The 13,560-nt window shown below is 62.8% G+C and overlaps 1 protein-coding gene across 1 annotated transcript; it reads right to left on the bottom strand.

Moving 5' to 3' along the window:
• Window positions 1-1,849: 1,849 nt before the first annotated feature.
• On the bottom strand, window positions 1,850-10,979 carry LOC128802992 (POU domain, class 6, transcription factor 1-like). Its single transcript, XM_053969557.1, is given in 10 exon segments — window positions 1,850-2,527; window positions 4,047-4,218; window positions 4,858-4,981; window positions 5,886-6,131; window positions 6,266-6,391; window positions 6,857-6,977; window positions 6,979-7,039; window positions 9,086-9,311; window positions 9,930-10,024; window positions 10,813-10,979. Coding segments are annotated over 10 exon segments (1,677 nt in total). The 5' UTR covers window positions 10,973-10,979; the 3' UTR covers window positions 1,850-2,181.
• Window positions 10,980-13,560: the final 2,581 nt, after the last annotated feature.

Below are 13,560 nucleotides of genomic sequence, written 5' to 3'. Positions count from 1 at the left end.
GACCCCCAGTCCAGGCCGGGACCCCCGCTCCGGGCCCCCCCCGCTCCGGGCCGGGACCCCGAACGCGCCGCTCCGCCAAGATGGAGGCGGAGGCCCCACCCCCGCCGCTGGGCGGACGGCCCCGCCCCTCCGCCCCGCTCAGCCAATGGGACCGGGCGTTGCCGCGTGACGGCCAGCCAAAGTAACCAATAGAGAGCTTCGCGCCGGGCAGACAGCTCGGGGATTGGCTGGGGGGCGTGGCCACGGCGGCGAGCGGCGCCGGGCTGTGTGCGGCGCCCCCCGTGAGGCCGCGGGTTCGAGTCCCGCTCCCGCCCCGGCCGCAGACGCGGGGCCGAGCAGGAGGAGGGACCCCCCGCCCCCCGCAAATCCTGAAAAAAAGGGGAAAGGAAAAGAAAAAAGAAAAATACTGTTTATTTCACACCACTACATCAAGTGCATCAGTCTGCCGCGGCCCCGGCGGGCGCCCCCGTGTCCCCCCCAAAGCTCCCCTCCCGCCGCTCCCCGCGGGGCCGGAGCCCCCCGGGCAGGGGGAGGTGGGGAGGGGGCGCCGCCTCTGCCTTGGGGTTCACGCCCCCCAAACCCGGGGTGATGTCCCCAAAATCCACCCACGGGACCTCCCCAAGGTGGGGGATCGCCCCCAGAAGCCCCTCACGAGGTGAGGGACCCGCAAAACCAGCGCGGGGGTGACATAAATTTGGGGTCACCCCTGGTGAGCCGCAACATCGCCTCAGTAACACAGCAAAAAGAGCAAAACCCGGGGAAATGGAACTCGCTGCTTTTGGGTGGGTGTGTGACACTCGGGGGGGGGGGGGGGGTCTGTCACCACGTGTGTCACAGGTGGGGAGCGGTGACATCAACGCGCTCGGGTCGTGTGTGAGAGGAGGGGACGGGGGACACACACAGGCACAGGTGGGCACAGGTACAGGCACGGGGGCAGAGGGACAAAATCCGTGGCCAAAGGGACAAAAGCAGTGGCCAAAGTGCTGATGGCTGGAGGTCAAGGGGCTGTGACTGGTGGGACACACAGAGGGGATTCCCAGTGCTCCCAGTTCAGTGCACCAAAGGGCACGGGGGGGGGGGCACAGGTATGGGCACAGGGCTGGAGGGACAAAGGGGTGGCCAAAGGGACAAAATCAGTGGCCAAAGGGACAAAATCAGTGGCCGAAGGGACAAAATCAGTGGCCAAAGGGACAAAATCAGTGGCCGAAGTGCTGATGGCAGGCGGTCACGGGGGACTGTGACCGGGAACTGGGATGTTCCCAGTGCTCCCAGCTGAGAACGTGTGGAAGACGTTGAATGTTGGACACGGGCACAGGGGTGGTGGACACAGGTTGGGGCATAGTGGACACAGGTACAGGGGTGGTGGATACGAGTACAGGTATGGTTACACAGGCACAGGTGTGCTGGACACGGGCACAGGTGTGATGGACACAGGCACAGGTGTGCTGGACACAGGTAGGGGCATGGTGGACACAAGTACAGGTGTGCTGGACACAAGTACAGGCGTGGTGGACACAGGTACAGGTGTGGACACAGGTACAGGTGTGATGGACACAGGTACAGGTGTGGACACAGGTACAGGCATGGTGGACACAGGCACAGGTGTGTTGGACACGGGAACAGGTATGGTGGACACAGGTAGGGGCATGGTGGACACGGGTACAAGTGTGCTTACACGGGTACAGGTGTGGTTACACAGGTACAGGTGTGCTTACACAGGTACAGGTGTGCTGGACATGGGTACAGGCATGGTGGACACGGGTACAGGTGTGCTGGACACGGGTACAGGTGTGGTTACACAGGTACAGGTGTGCTGGACACAGGTACAGGTGTGTTGGACATGGGTACAGGAATGGTGGACACGGGTACGGGTGTGGTTACACAGGTACAGGTGTGTTGGACACAGGTACAGGTGTGCTGGACACAGGTACAGGTGTCGTTACACAGGTACAGGTGTGCTTACACAGGTACAGGTGTGCTTACACAGGTACAGGTGCGGTGGTGGAACCAGGTGGCAGAGGGCCAGAGCAGTGCCCAAAGTGCTGACGGCTGGAGGCCGGGGGGGGCACGGGCCCGGGGGCGCTGGGAGCCGCTGGAGGCGGGCACAGCTCCGGCCGGGGGGCAGAGCCGGGGGGCAGAGCCGGGGGGCAGAGCCGGGGGGCAGAGCCGGGGCGCTGCCCCTCAGGGCACGTGGAACACGTTGAGCTTGCTGGTGTTCTTGAGGGTCTGGCGGCGGTTGCAGAACCACACCCGCACCACCTCGCGCTCGTAGCGCAGCTCCTGCGCGATGCGCGTGATCTCGGCGCCCGTGGGCAGCGCGTTGCGCTCGAAGTGCGCGTTGAGCGCCTCCAGCGCCTGCGGGGTGAAGGACGTGCGCCGCTTGCGCTTCTTGCCCGGCTCGCCCCCCACGAACTCCAGCAGGTGCTGCTGCCCCTCGCGCTGCCGCTGCTCCGCCTCCCGCAGCCACTTCTCCAGCACCGGCTTCAGCTTCTGCGCGCTCTTGGGCGTGATGTCCAGCTTCTCGAACCTGGGGACACGGGGGGACATGGGGACACTCAGGGGACACATGGGGACACTCAGGGGGCATGTCCAGCTTCTCGAACCTGGGGACACGGGGGGACATGGGGACACTCAGGGGACACATGGGGACACTCAGGGGGCATGTCCAGCTTCTCGAACCTGGGGACACTCAGGGGACACTCAGGGGACACTCAGGGGGGATGTCCAGCTTCTCGAACCTGGGGACACGGGGGGACACATGGGGACACGTCCAGCTTCTCAAACCTGGGGACACTCAGGGGACACTCAGAGGACACTCAGGGGGACACATGGGGACACTCAGGGGGGATGTCCAGCTTCTCGAACCTGGGGACACATGGGGACACTCAGGGGGACACATGGGGACACTCAGGGGGACACTCAGAGGGGACACTCAGGGGGACACAGGACACTCAGGGGGGATGTCCAGCTTCTCGAATCTGGGGACACATGGGGACACTCAGGGGGACACATGGGGACACTCAGGGGACAGTCAGGGGCAACATAGGGGACAGTCGGGGGACACAGGACACTCAGGGGGGATGTTCAGCTTCTCAAACCTGGGGACCCAGGGGACACTCAGGGGACACTGGGCAGGGATGTCCTGGAGCTGATCTCCAGCTTGTCAAACCTGAGGGGATGTGGAGGGCACGGGAGACCCTCAGGGATGGGGGACAAGGGGACAGCAGGCTGGGACTGGGGGGTGACAGTGAGGGGGAGCAACGCCCAACACCCTCCTTGGCCCCGTTCCCTTCCCTTTCTCAGTTTCCTCCTTGGCCCCATTTTCCTCCTTTGCCCATTTTCCTTTTGCTCCAGTTCCCCCTCCCTCCACCTCTCCTCCCTTTCCCCAGCTTCCCTTTTCTCCACTTCCCTCCCCTTCTCAGCTTTTCCTCTTTTCCCAGAGTTTTCCTCCTTCTCTCCAATTTCCTTCTTTCCCTCCTGTTTTCCTCCCATTCTCCACTTCTCCCTTCCCCCAGTTTTCCATCTTTTCCCCTTTCCTCCTTCTGTCCCTGCCCCCATACCCGGCCCCTGTGACCGCCCTGTCCCCTCACCTGCAGCTGGCCCTGTCCTGTCCCTGTCCCTGTCTGTACAGGTGACATTACCTGCAGATGGCCCCACACCTGTCCCCCAGCTGACATTACCTGCAGATGGCCCCACACCTGTCCCCCAGGTGCCATTACCTGCAGATGGCCCTGTCCCCACACCTGTCCCCCAGGTGCCATTACCTGCAGATGTCCCCACACCTGTCCCCACACCTGTCCCCCAGGTGACATTACCTGCACATGGCCCTGTCCCTGTCCCCACACCTGTCCCCCAGGTGACATTACCTGCACATGGCCCTGTCCCCACACCTGTCCCCCAGGTGCCATTACCTGCAGATGTCCCCACACCTGTCCCCCAGGTGCCATTACCTGCAGATGGCCCTGTCCCTGTCCCCACACCTGTCCCCCAGGTGCCATTACCTGCAGATGGCCCTGTCCCCACACCTGTCCCCCAGGTGCCATTACCTGCAGATGGCTGACTGGCTGTAGGCAGGGCCCTCGGTGGCCGTCAGGGCCTGCCCCACCTGGGTCTGGGTCAGCCCCAGCGAGAGGCGCCGCAGTTTGAAGTTCTTGGCGAATTCCCGGATTTCCTCCAGGTTGATCCCGTCCTCCTCGGCGCTGGGCGGGGCGGGGGGCTCTGGGGGGGCACGGGGGGCTGTGAGCCCCGGGCCCAGGGACCCCAGTCCCTGTTATCCCTTTTCCTGAGCACCCAGACACAGCGCTCCCTCTTTCCAGTGGTCCCCTGGCTCTGTTAATCCCAGACCTCAGGCTCCTCTTCCCAGTTCCCATTATTCCTCTGCCCAGGGATCCCAGGCCCTCATTATCCCACAGTCCCTCTTATCCCTTTCCAGGGATCCCACACTTTGTTATTTCTCTTCCTGGGGATCCCAGACTCTGATACCTCTCTTCCCAACACTTCCCAGACCCCATTATTACCAGGGGACCCCAGTCCCTGTAATTCCTTTTCCCAGTTCCCATTACTCCTCTGCTCAGGGATCCTGGACCCCCATTATCCCTTTTTCCCACAGTCCCTCTTATCTCTTCCCCCAGTTCTTATCTCTTCCCACACTTTGTTATTCTCTTCCCAGGGATCCCAGACTCTGATACCTCTCTTCCCAACACTTCCCAGACCCCATTACTACCAGGGGAACCCAGTCCCTGTTATCCCTCTTCCCACACGATCCCAGTTCCTGCCGTGGCCCTTCCCAGCAGATCCCGGACCCCACTGCTCCCCCCACAGCCCATCACCCCTCTCCCAGTGCTCCCAGTGACTCACTGGACACCAGCTGGCTCACGGTGGGGGTCTCGGAGCAGGTGATGGGCACCGGGGACGGCGACACCTTGGCCACGGGCGTGGGGCTCGTCCCCACCCCGGCCGGGGCCGGCTGGATGGGCTGGACCTGGGGGGGACCCGGGGGTCACCTGGTGGCCTGGGGGGACCCGGGGGTGACCTGGGGGGGCACCAGCAGCTCTGCTCCCCGTGGGACACGTCCCACTGGGAGAGCTGGTGGCACCGGGAGGGGGACGGGTGACCACGGGACAGCAGCTGGGGCAGGAGGGGGCACGGCCTGGGGGTGCTCCTGGAGTCCCAAAGCCACATGGGCAGGACCCGAAGGTACTCATGTGTCCCCACAGCCACACAGCTGGGTCCCCAAGGTGCTCATGGGCTCCTAAACCCACCTGTCTGGGCCCCAAAGCCACGTGGCCACAGCCCAAAGGTGCTCACGGGTTCCCAAAGCCGGGTCCCAGGAGTGACCCCCAAAACATGGCCAGGTCCCAAAGGGGCTCACATCCCCCCAAACCACGTGGCCAGGTCCCAGGAACAGTGTCCCAAAACCACCTGGCCACATCCCAAAGGCACTTCTGTGTCCCCCAAGGTCGTGTGGCTGGGTCCCAAAGGCACAGGGAGGGTCCCGAAGGCACAGGGAGGGTCCCAGAGGCACAGGGAGGGTCCCAGAGGCACAGGGAGGGTCCTGAAGGCACAGGGAGGGTCCCTAAGGCACAGGGAGGGTCCCGAAGGCACAGGGAGGGTCCCAGAGGCACAGGGAGGGTCCCAAAGCCGCTCCCCTGCTCCCAAAGCCCCTTGGCTGGGGACGCTGCCACCCTTTGGCCACACTGCCATGGTCCCCAGCCGTGACCCACCGCGCTGGTGGGGGGGGAGCTTGGGGGGCTCAGGGGGTCTCAGGTTGGCTCGGGGAGCTCAGGGTGACTTGAGGGACTCAGGGGGTCTTGGGGTGACTTGGGGGACTCAGGGGGTCTCGGGGTGACTCGGGGGGCTCAGGGGGTCTCGGGGTGTGGCCTCACCTCGCTCTTGATGGGGGGCTCGGCCGGCCCGTTTTTCTTGCCGGGGGCCGGAGCGGGGGGGGCGGTGGTCAGCGTGGCCCCCGTGGCCAGCGTGGCCCCCGTGGCCAGCGTGGCGATGACCTGGCCCTGCGCGTTGAGCAGCAGCTGCGGTGTCACCGGTGTCACCTGCAGGCTGGGCGGGGCCGGCGCGGGGGCGGCCGCGGCCACCCCGGGGGGGGCCACGACCCACGGCAGGGTCCCGATCACCTGGGGGAGGGGGGGACACAGTGCTGGGGGACCCGAAACACCCACCCCGTGCGGGGGACACAACCCCGGGAGCAGCTGGGACCCCCTCCCCAGGTGACACACCCCCGTGGGGGGGCAGGGGACCCCCGCGGTACCTGGCCCTGGGTGTTGGTCAGGAGCTGCCCCGGGATCCCCTGGACGCTGGGGAGGGGGTTGGCGATCACGGGGGGGGCACTGAGGGACCCCAGGATCTGTGGCTGCGCCCCCAGAGCCGCCGTGAGCTGTGGGACGGAAACGGGGTCAGAGCTGGGCCAGTGGGAGCCACCGGGACCCCCTGGGATCGTCACCCCCTCCCAGTCCCTGGGGTCCCTGGGGGTCCCTAAATCCTTAAATCCATAAAACCATCCGCTGGGAGCTGCCCAAAGCAGAGCTGCAGCTTCTTGGGATGGGAAAACTGAGGCTGGGATTGAGTTCAGGGAAACTGAGGCTGGGATCCTGCACGGGGAAACTGAGGCAGGGATCTTGCACGTAAAACCAGGCTGGGATCCTGCACAGGTAAACTGAGGCAGGGGTCCCACCTGGGAAACGGACTGGGATCTCGTCCTGGGAAACTGAGGCTGGGATCCTGTTCTGGGACACGGGGGCTGGAATCCTGCCTGGGGAAACTGAGGCCGGGACGCGGCCCTGGAATTCCCGGGGCTCCCCGCGGCCCCCGGCCCCCGGGACGGGCTGGGATCAGTCCTTACTATGCCGGGGTTAAAGGCCAGTCCGGTGATCTGGGGCTGGACGGACATCGGGGGGTCCTTTGGGGGGGTGGGCGCCGGGGGGGGCTGGGGCAGCAGCGGGGGCTGCCCCGGGGGCGGCGGGGGGCGGCCGCGGCGCCGGGACCGCCGGGACGGCCGGGATGGCGGGGCTGAGCACGGCGGCGGCTGCGGAGAGACGGAGACACCGTGAGTGGGGCGGCACCGGGGACGCTGCGCCCGTGTCCCCCCCCCGCCCCGCCCCGCTGTCCCCTCCCGTCACCGGGGGCGGGGGTCTCACCCACACCAGGCGCTGCTGCTGCAGCACGGAGCGGGGGGCGCCTGGGGAAGCCCAAAACCTCCCCGGACACACCTGGCACAGGTGCGGGGTCCCTAAGAGCCCCCCCCCCGGGTTGGGGTCGATCCCCCCCTTTCCCGTCTGCAGGTCTCCCCCCTCGCCTGCTGCAGGGGGTGCCACACCTGGAGCCCCAAATCTGCACCTCGAGCCCCAAATCTGCACCTGGAGCCCCAAATCTGCACCTCGAGCCCCAAATCTGCACCTGGAGCCCCAAATCTGCACCTGGAGCCACACCTGGAGCCCCAAATCTGCACCTGGAGCCCCAAATCTGCACCTCGAGCCCCAAATCTGCACCTGGAGCCCCAAATCTGCAACTGGAGCCCCAAATCTGCACCTCGAGCCCCAAATCTGAACCTGGAGCCACATCTGGAGCCCCAAATCTGCACCTGGAGCCCCAAATCTGCACCTCGAGCCACACCTGGCACCCCAAATCTGCACCTGGAGCCACACCTGGAGCCCCAAATCTGCACCTCGAGCCACACCTGGAGCCCCAAATCTGCACCTGGAGCCACACCTGGAGCCCCAAATCTGCACCTCGAGCCACACCTGGTGCCCCAAATCTGCACCTGGAGCCCCAAATCTGCAATTGGAGCCACATCTGGAGCCCCAAATCTGCACCTGGAGCCCCAAATCTGCACCTCGAGCCACATCTGGAGCCCCAGATCCCCCAAATCCCAAATCTGCACCTGGAGCCCCAAATCTGCACCTTTCATACTTCAATTCCCCAAATTCACTTCAATTCCCCAAATTCACACCTAATTCAGACCCTGCAGGTGAACACAACCTGGACTGGGGCTGAGCTGGGGGAGGATGAATTAAGGAGGGGACAAAGAGAGCATCAGGGTCACCTCTTTCAGCCAGGTACCACACCTGGAGCTCCAAAGTTTGCATCTTTTGGTCTCAAATCTCCCAAATTCTATTTCAGAACCCTCCTGCAGCAGGTGCCACACCTGCAATCCTAAATCTACACCTTTTATACTGAAACCCCTCACCTTGAAGCCGGTGGATGGGATAGGCCGGATTTGGGCTGGATTTGGGCTGGATTTTGGGCTAAGGATGAGTTGGGGAGGGGGCAAAGGGAGCTCCAACCTCCACAGTTTCATCCAGGTGCCACACCTGGAACCTCAAATCTACACCTTTTATACTTAAATTCTCCAAATTCAAGCCCATTTCAGAGCCCTCCTGCAGCCACACCTGGAGCCCCAAATCTACAGCAGGTGCCACACCTGGAGCCCCCAATCTAAACCAGGTGCCACACCTGGAGCCTCAAATCTAAACCAGGTGCCACAGCTGGAGCCCCCAATCTAAACCAGGTGCCACACCTGGAGCCCTAAATCTAAACCAGGTGCCACACCTGGAGCCCCCAGTCTAAACCAGGTGCCACACCTGGACCCTCAAATCTAAACCAGGTGCCACACCTGGAGCCCTAAATCTAAACCAGGTGCCACACCTGGAGCCCTAAATCTAAACCAGGTGCCACACCTGGAGCCCTAAATCTAAACCAGGTGCCACACGTGGAGCCCCCAATCTAAACCAGGTACCACAGCTGGAGCCCCAAATCTACAGCAGGTGCCACACCTGGAGCCCTAAATCTAAACCAGGTGCCACACGTGGAGCCCTAAATCTAAACCAGGTGCCACACGTGGAGCCCCCAATCTAAACCAGGTGCCACACCTGGAGCCCCCAATCTAAACCAGGTGCCACACGTGGAGCCTCAGAGCTGCACCTTTGACACTCAAATGCCCCAAATCCAAGCGCATTTCCGCCGGCTCCTGGAGCTGCAGCTGGAGCCCCAGCTGTGCACGTTTTCCACTCAGACTCCCCGGCGCAGCCCCAGGCGCGGGGCGGGCGGGGCGGGCGCGGTTACCTGCGGTTACCTGTGAGATTGGCTACGGGCGGTTTGAAAATCGCCCCCGCGGGTGCCGCCGGCGTCAGTCCCGGGAGCGCGGCGAGCGTTGCTGTGGGAATTGTCACCAGGGCCAGCGCCTGCTGGCCTGTCACCTGACCTGCAATACTGATGGGGATAAGAAGAGGTTGAGTAACTGTCCCTGCCGGAACCATTACTCCTGTCACACCTGTGGCTAAGCTTTCCTGAGCCAACACCTGCGGAGATAAATGAGATTTGAAAGAGAAACACAAATCAACGCCCTGCTCAGCATCAGGGAAACCCCCGCGGGGCCCCCCCCGCCCGGCCTGGGACACCCCTCTGGGGAGGGGGCAAAGGGGGAACTCCCCGGTGAATCCCTCTGGGGGGGGGGGGGCAAAGGGGGAGCCCCCCTACCTGGTGAGCCCCTGGGGGAAGGGGGATCTGGGGGGCTCCCTGGTGAACCTCTGGGGGGGGGGGAATGCAAAGGGGGAGCCCCCCTGAACTGTGAACCCCTCTCCGTGGGGAGATGGGGGGGAGCTCTGTGAAGTGGGGGGGGCACTGGGGGGGCTGTGGAGGTGCCTCTCTGGAGGGGATAAAGGGGGGGTCCCCCCCTTACTGCTGACCCCGCTCTGTTGGGGATGGGGGGCAGAGAGGGGATCCCCTTTACCTCGGGCTCCCCCCTAACACAGAACCCCTTCTCCGTAGGGAGACAAGGGGCCAAGCACCTGGGGCCTCCCTCCCCGCCAAGGTCTGCGTGGGGGGACAAAAGGGGTCCCCCTTACCTGGCCACCCCCTGCCTGCGGACACCTCCCCCGGGGTCCCCCCTGGCCCCCCCAGCCCCGGGGGACAGTTACCTGCGGGGTGGCCTGCACGGCCAGGTGCGTCACGCCGGGCTGGCTCGGGGCGGGGCTCGAGGGGAGCGGGGTGGGCGACGCTGCTTTGGCTTTACCTGGGGGCGAAACGGGCGGGGCTGAGAGGGAGACACCCAAACTCTGCAGGGCCAGGCAGCGAACAGCCTCCCACAGGTGTCCTCAGGTGCGGTCAGAGCCCGGCGAGGGGACGCACGAGGGGCAGTGACCTGGGGCAGTGACCAGTGCGGTGACCACCCACCACCCCCCAGGTGTGGCCTCCGCCTCCCCCCGGCAGGACACAGGATGGGAGATGGGACAGGTGACAGGCGCGTGCCCTGCCGGATTTGGGGCGCACCTGCGGGAGGATTCGGGGCGCTGGCCAGAAACCAGTGAGGAATAAAGTGGGATCACCCCAAAACGTGAGTTGGTGGGGGGAAGGTGGGGGAGGACCTGCAGCAGGACCGCGGAGCAGCCCAGGTGACACAACCCAGACACGCCCTCGGCTCCCAGGGATGGACCCGGGAACGGTCCCGGGAGGAGAGACCCGGGGGAACTGCCGGGAACGATCCCGGGAGGAGAGACCCGGGGGGCACCGGGAACGGTCCCGGGAGGAGAGACCCGGGGGAACTGCCGGGAACGGTCCCGGGAAGGGAGACCCGGGGGGCACCGGGAACGATCCCGGGAAGGGAGACCCGGGGGGCACCGGGAACGGTCCCGGGGAGGGAGACCCGGGGGGCACCGGGAACGATCCCGGGAAGGGAGACCCGGGGGGCACCGGGAACGATCCCGGGAGGAGAGACCCGGGGGAACTGCCTGGAACGATCCCGGGAGGAGAGACCCGGGGGGCACCGGGAACGGTCCCGGGAAGGGGGGGGGGGTCTCTCACCTGCCGCCTCCCCGCCGGACGAGCTCGGGGTGCCGGCGGGAGCGTCCTCCACACCTGGGGGGCCCCCCTCTGCCGGGGACCCCCCCGCTCCCTCCCCGGCCGTTTTGGGGTCCCCATCCACCCCCACCTCCAGCACCCGGATGGTCTCATGGCTGGACATGACAATAACCTGCAAAGGGACCCCAAAATTAGCTCCAGGTACGTCACCCCGCGGCCGTGTCCCCCAGGGGCTCCCCCCGCCTCACGGGGCCTGTTTTGGGGTGCAGAGTCCCCTTGGACCCTGGAGGAGGGAGGAACGGGTGGGGGAGTCCCAGCCCCAAACACCTCCGTGCTTTGCTGTCCGCACCCCAACTCCAGGGGCACCCCCGGCTGACACCTTGGGCAGGTGAAACGCTGCCAGGGGTCGCAGCACCCCCAAATTCACACCTAAAGCACGCCCTTGCCTGCAGCACCCCCAAACCTACAGCAAAACCTCCACAGCTGCAGCACCCCCCGAACAGAACCAGCACCCCCACAACAGAGCCGGCACCCCCAGACCCGCAGAACTCCGCACACCTGCAGCACCCCCAAAGGGAGCCGCCCCCCCCGAACCTGCAGGAGCGTGGCGGGGACAGGAACGCGCACGGTGAGTGACCCAAAGGCCGCCGCCATGGCCGGGGCCGCTCCGTGCCCCCCCCGGCCCGGGAGGAGGGGAAGGGGCACGGCCGAGAGGAGCAGCCCGGGCGGGGAGGGACCGGGCCCCTTATCCCGCCCGGACAGAGCCCTTATCAGGCGGGTCCTGCCCCTCACAGCGGCAACGCAGCCCCAGACACACCCCGGAGGGATGGGACATTCCCAGCCCCAAAGGACATCCCCAATCCCGAGGATATTCCCACTCCTGAGGACATCCCCAGTCCCAAAGGACATTCCCACTCCTGAGGACATCCCCAGTTCCGAGGACATTCCCAGTCCCAAAGGACATCCCCAATCCCAGGACATTCCCACTCCTGAGGACATTCCCAGTCCCAAAGGACATCCCCAATCCCAGGACATTCCCACTCCTGAGGACATTCCCAGTCCCAAAGGACATCCCCAATCCCGAGGATATTCCCACTCCTGAGGACACCCCCAGTCCCGAGGATATCCCCAGTCCCAAAGGACATTCCCACTCCTGAAGGACATTCCCAGCCCCAAAGGACATCCCCAATCCTGAGGATATCCCCAGTCCCAAAGGACATTCCCAGTCCCAAAGGACATCCCCAGTCCTGAGGGACATTCCCAATCCCAAGGATATCCCCAGTCCCAAAGGACATTCCCAGCCCCAAAGGACATCCCCAGTCCTGAGGGACATTCCCAATCCCAAGGATATCCCCAGTCCCAAAGGACATTCCCAGTCCCAAAGGACATCCCCAGTCCTGAGGGACATTCCCAATCCCAAGGATATCCCCAGTCCCAAAGGACATTCCCAGCCCCAAAGGACATCCCCAGTCCTGAGGGACATTCCCAATCCCAAGGATATCCCCAGTCCCAAAGGACATCCCCAATCCCAGGACATTCCCAGTCCTGAGGACATTCCCATTCCCAAAGGACATTCCCACTCCTGAAGGACATTCCCAGTCCCAAAGAACATCCCCAATCCCGAGGATATTCCCACTCCTGAGGACATCCCCAATCCCAGGACATTCCCAGTCCTGAGGACACCCCCAGTCCCAAAGGACATTCCCACTCCTGAAGGACATTCCCAGTCCCAAAGAACATCCCCAGTCCCAAAGAACATCCCCAGTCCCAAGGACGTCCCCACTCCTGCTGGGGCAGAGCTGGCTCAGCCCCTCATTGGGAGCGTGGGGTCCCAGCAGAGCCCCCGAAGTGCCCCCAGACTCATTTCTGGGCCTTCCCCCCGAGGACTGGGGGTGACCCCTGTGAAAAATGCATGATTATATGATTGGCTCTTCACAAATATTAAAATGAATACTGGATGTGTTCTGTTGGAAAGTTGTGCTGCATCAATCTCTTTTAAGTAGTGTGGTAAATATAGTTTTTAGGCTATAGCATAATATCAGAAACTAGACATATAGAAAATATAGAAAATATAGAAATTTCTAAAAATAGAAAATAGAAACTACGTGATGTAAGATACTTTTTGTAACTAGCTCAAAGAATGGAAAACATAATCAAGAAATTCTTTGCATTATCTTATCTGGATAGAGATAACAGCAACAGACACCAGGATTCAAGAAAAGAATTAGTGCCTCCTTATCGGGAAAGCTCAGACTTCCAGGAACCAAGAAGGTTGATTTACAAGATGGGGGGGAAGCTAAAATTAAGCAGAAACATCCTAGTGTGACAGGAATGTTTGAATCATGTATGAGATATATGAATATGCAATGGGCTATTGCTTTTAAGGGGTAACCCTGGCACCTGGATGTCCGTAATTCTTTGCTTTTTATTGTCTCTTATTGTCCTAATTTTCATTACTATTAAACACCTCAACTTCTAATAGAAGTGAATGGCATTTTTCACACCCTGGTGTTACATCAAAGGGGGTAAAAGTCCCCCCAGGAGGTTCTGGGTGCTCACCTGAGCCTAGAGGTGCATTCGAGCCCCTGAGCTTTGTGTTTCTCCTTCAAGCAAGGCACATCGAATTTGCAAAAATCAGCTTTTCTTTTCCTTTTTCCTTTCCTTTCCTTTCCTTTCCTTTCCTTTCCTTTCCTTTCCTTTCCTTTCCTTTCCTTTCCTTTCCTTTCCTTTCCTTTCCTTTCCTTTCCTTTC

This window comes from Vidua macroura, unplaced genomic scaffold, assembly GCF_024509145.1.
Source record: "Vidua macroura isolate BioBank_ID:100142 unplaced genomic scaffold, ASM2450914v1 whyUn_scaffold_243, whole genome shotgun sequence".
Lineage (NCBI taxonomy): Eukaryota > Metazoa > Chordata > Aves > Passeriformes > Viduidae > Vidua > Vidua macroura.
Note: the sequence above shows the minus strand (reverse complement) of the source record. Positions and strands in the feature narration are given on the sequence as shown.